Source organism: Rhincodon typus, unplaced genomic scaffold, assembly GCF_021869965.1.
Source record: "Rhincodon typus isolate 14 unplaced genomic scaffold, sRhiTyp1.1 hic_rhity00004541, whole genome shotgun sequence".
Lineage (NCBI taxonomy): Eukaryota > Metazoa > Chordata > Chondrichthyes > Orectolobiformes > Rhincodontidae > Rhincodon > Rhincodon typus.
Window position 1 is genome coordinate 2,057 of NW_025970179.1, and position 4,619 is coordinate 6,675.

General features: G+C 41.8%; 1 protein-coding gene across 1 annotated transcript; it reads left to right on the forward strand.

Moving 5' to 3' along the window:
• Positions 1 to 259: 259 nt before the first annotated feature.
• On the forward strand, positions 260 to 2,726 carry LOC125481957 (phosphoribosyl pyrophosphate synthase-associated protein 1-like). Its single transcript, XM_048593911.1, has 3 exons — positions 260 to 355; positions 1,448 to 1,594; positions 2,244 to 2,726. The coding sequence occupies exons 1-3, from the start codon at positions 287 to 289 to the stop codon at positions 2,400 to 2,402; spliced, it is 375 nt and encodes a 124-aa protein (XP_048449868.1). The 5' UTR covers positions 260 to 286; the 3' UTR covers positions 2,403 to 2,726.
• Positions 2,727 to 4,619: the final 1,893 nt, after the last annotated feature.

Here is a 4,619-nt window from a genome sequence, read left to right on the forward strand (position 1 = left end):
ATAGGCTCAGGATTAGGGTAATGCATAGCTGCAAAGCATCCCAACTTCCTTTACTAATGGTGAACCATAACAAAACCTTTTCTTCCCACCATGTGTGGTTCCATTATATGTCACAGCCTTGCCTATATACCACATTGTGCATTACCTTCTAAGAGAAATGATGAAATGGTGTCTGAAAGATGCTACTTCTGTGGAATGTGCCTTTTGTTTCACTCCTGAATTAAATGGGAACTGGTTTTGTCAAACTACCTGATGTAAATATCCTGTCTCTTTGCATTGTGTAGTGATGATGCCAAAAGAAAAGCCGCCCATCACAGTGGTTGGAGATGTTGGTGGAAGAATAGCCATCATCGTGGTAAGAATAGACTCGTACAAGTTTCTTGTTTATCATTGGCATTTTCAGACAGATCTGATTTGACTGGTGGGTCTCTGACTGAGAACCAAGTTGGTAGTTTCTCCATTAGACTGTTTAAGATGCCTTTTCATGCTCAAGATACTACAAGATACAAGATTCTGAGCAATCTCTCGACAAATTCTTGTCTGTATGTTTCTGCAGAATGAGTGTTGCTGGCTAGGCCAGCATATGTTGTCCATCTCTGACGAAGAGTGTGTTGGTGAGTTGTTGCAGCAGTCTTTGGGGATTGTTGTTTGGAAGAGATTCAACTCCAGGATTTTGGACCAGCGACACTGCAGGAATGGTGATATATTTCCAAGTCAGGATGGTGTGCAGCTAGGAGGTGAACTTACCAGTAGTGGTGTTCCCATGCATCTGCTACCCTTGTCCTTCTAGGTATAATGGTCATTGGTTTCACAGGTTCTGTCTAAGGAGCCTTGGTGAGTTGTCAGTGCATTTTATAGCTGGTGCACACTGCTGCCACTGTGGTCCCAGTGTTGGAGGAGAGTACATGCTGCTTTTGCTTTTTGTAACTTCACCAAATTGGTAGCTCAATTGTGAGTACTGCTAGTGGCCTCCAGGCTTAAAGATTAAATAATTGGGGTTAACTTTAGGTTTGTTCAGTTTTAAAGCAATTTCACTTGATTTAATATAAATTGTGGTTCCACTGCAGGTGGTACTGAGGCCCTGAGAGCTTCACTGATCATAGATGGAAAGATTGCAAATAATACTCGAGACTGATTTTAAAGGAAGAAACCAGTTGTGTTTATACTGTACTTTTACGCAACCCCAGGGCACTGTTAAGCTGTTGTAACATGGTGAATCATTGGCAAACTGTTTGAGTGGCATGAGATTCTGGAAATGTAGTAAATGGCCAATTAAACTGATCCTGGTTAGCGCTGGTTGAATAAATGAAAAATTTTTATGAAGGGAAGCTGTGGTAATGTACCCCTGGAATATGGAATGGAACTGTTTACTGACGTTATACTGATTACAACTGTTTCTCTTCATTTCCTCCACCCCTCACCCCCGCAACACCCTGTTTCTGAACAGGATGATATTATCGATGACGTTGATGGTTTTGTGGCAGCTGCTGAGATTCTGAAAGAGCGAGGCGCGTATAAAATATATGTCATGGCTACTCATGGTCTTCTTTCTGCCGATGCCCCTTGTTTGATTGAGGAGTCAGCCATTAATGAGGTATGGACTTTATTATCTTTAGATTCTCCTTCAGGTCAGATACAATTTGTTCTAGGCAGTGAATGAGGAGTAAGGAAGATCCATACTTGATCTCTGTGTAATACTCAGTGTGTAGCTGTAGATGTGAACCAGTTCTGGGTTGTGCCTGGAGGTCCATAGAGTGAAGATGGAGTTAGCTAGCAGCTTGTGGGCGATGGCAGGCTGTCCTTTTTAATGGCAAAAAGTTGCGAGGCACTTCACAAGTATAACCAGACCACAGTTAATAGGGAGCTAAAGACATTTTGAGGAGGTAGGAGCTAAGTTTTCTCAGATGTTAATACTTAAGATCTTTTAATTTATGGTTGAGCCTCCTGCTACATGTTTTTTAAAAATTAATTACTCTTAATGTCTACCTTTTAGTGCAAGTTATATGTTCTGTTACATTCACTGAGCACTAAATTCCTGGATGTGTTTTCATGCTGGCTTTTTGTTCCCTCCCCCACACCACTGCCTTTTTTTTTGGTTCAATTGTATTGAAATACTCATCTATCTGCTTTCAGTTCTGAAGAGTGCAGGACAAAATACAAGCCACCCCACTCTCCCAAAACTCTGTTTTCAACTCTTTGCAGTATACGGTCTCAATATCACTTAACTCTTCTTTCTCCTGAAGGTGGTTGTAACAAATACCATTCCTCATGAAGTGCAAAAACTACAGTGTCCCAAGATCAAAACTGTCGATGTCAGTATGATACTGTCTGAAGCCATCCGTCGTATCCACAATGGTGAATCCATGTCGTACCTGTTCCGCAACATCACAGTTGATGACTAGCTTTTTCCTGAGTCCCCTCTCTGAGGCTGTAAAGTATGTAGCAGACAGGTAATGCAAGTGCATTATAGTACTGCCTGGAACAACTGTAATTGCTGAGGGCACAGTCCGTTCTGCGCCTACAGAGCCTGGGTATTTCTGTCTGTTAAAAATATTGTTGTGCGAGAACACAAGGGACATCCTGCATTCAAATCAACATTTTACATATTTACTGCATTGTCATTTCATTCTGTAGATAAAGACTGTACAGTCTGTTGAAAATTGCTGCTTGATGGCTGTTTTAATGCTGTATATTGTCAATAAACACCATGCAATTTGGTAACTCAACTTCCTGTATGAACTGCTTAGACAAAATGTGTCAGAGAGATGAAATGAAATGTTGATAGTGGAGTATCTGCTGACTCTATGTTCAGAAGTTTCCTTTTGGTTATTCAGGTATATACTTCCAGATTGTGTTGCCTGGGAGACAGGGCAGTAACAGACTGCTTCCAAATTGATCGCTAAACTATTATGAAAACCAAAAGAACTGTGGATGCTGTAAATCAGAAACAAACTAAAAGTTCAGCCGATCTAGCAGCATCTGTAGAGAGAAATCAGTTAACATGAGTGACCCTTAGAACCTTTATCAGACCCCTCTGAGGAAGGGTCATTCAACCCAAATGTTAACTCTGATTCTCTTCACATGCTGCCAAACCTGCTGAGCTTTTCCAGCAATTCCTGTTTTTGTTTCTGATTTGCAGTTCTTTCGGTTTTTATTTAGTATTTAACTCACTGCCACTTCTAGGCACGCCCACCTTGAAGTTCTGCTCCATTGAACTAAGATTACCTAAGAATTATCTGGTTACAGTTTGGTTCTGCATCCCACCCAGACCCCCATCCTTGTAACCCTGGATTTCTCTTCGTTAACCTGCATAGGCTACACATCCCTAGAACACTCTTGGGTAATTTAGTACAGCCAGTCCACCTAGCCTGCAGTCTTTTAGGCTGTGGGACAAAACTGGAGCACCCAGCAGAAACCCACACAGACATGGGGAGAATGTGCAAACTCAACGCAGTTACCCGAGGCTGGAATTGAACCCGGGTCCCTGGCACTGTGAGACAGCAGTGCTACCACGAGCCACCGTGATGCCCATAGTCACCAGTTGTTTGGAATTTGGTCCTTGTTGGTGAGAGACGTTGCAGTGCTAATGTCACTGGACTTGTAATCCAGGAGCCCAGGCTAATGTGCTGAGGGTGCTTGTGATGCAGTGATAGTGTCCCTATCCCTGATTCAGGTCCCACCTCTCCATCTCTGAAAAGGTTGATTAAAAATATCTATGCTTCAGGTAGTTTTCTTCTTGGATCATCCCAGGTATTTTACAGAACAGTTCTTTAGGGTTCAGAGGATAAATTCCAGGAAACACTCCCCGAGAAAGTTCCCCTGGCCATGATGCATGAATGAAGGCTTGTTGCAAGAAAATATCAATGAAGGGGTTTATTCTGGAACAGACATCTTTTACTTTTGGGAATTTCAGCGTTGGGTTAATCTATTTAGCTTGTGTTCTCATGATGCAAATGGTTCTCTTGCTCACTGTAAACTCACTTTGTTTTGTGCATTTGTTCCGGGGCCATCTATCTCTAACCTGCTGGAGTGAGGTGATACACTTTCATATCAGATTGTTGATTGTTAAATAATTTCTAAAACTAGCCAAGTCATTTGTATTATTATTTACCTCAAAACTGTCAGTGCAAGTTCTTAGATTTTTGGGTCCATGTATGCAGACTTATCAGTGTGAGGTGATGGTACAGGTTTGCTATGATCTAATAGAATTGCAGGTAGCTTTGAGGGACTGAATGATAGCCACTTCTTTCTACATATCTTTCCATGAACGACCCTGCAGCTGCTGACAGCCTTGGACTTAGCTAATAGAAACTCAAATTAGTCTCTTATTAGCCATCCAGTCCTCCACTTATTCAGACTTAAACCCTACTTGAACCATGTATAAATCTTGAACTCTGTAAGAAACCCAAAATATGCAGTGGAGGGCACCAAGTTCGAAGAACATGGCAGAGAAACATTGGTAACATAGGAAGCAGTGATGTGATGCTAATGTTTCAAACAGATTTTGTTTGTAGGAGGAAGTAAGGACAACAGTGCATGAGGAGAATTTTGCACTAAGATGGTTGGGATGTTGAGGTTTGCATGTTGGGGAGAGGACTGAGGATGAAGCCAGGTATTGA

Excerpts from the sequence above, each read along its gene's own strand:
- LOC125481957 (XM_048593911.1), top strand. The coding sequence starts at position 287 with ATGATGCCAAAAGAAAAGCCGCCCATCACAGTGGTTGGAGATGTTGGT. Across the intron at positions 356-1,447 it reads GAAGAATAGCCATCATCGTG|GATGATATTATCGATGACGT; the intron begins GTAAGAATAGAC and ends GTTTCTGAACAG. Across the intron at positions 1,595-2,243 it reads AGGAGTCAGCCATTAATGAG|GTGGTTGTAACAAATACCAT; the intron begins GTATGGACTTTA and ends TTTCTCCTGAAG.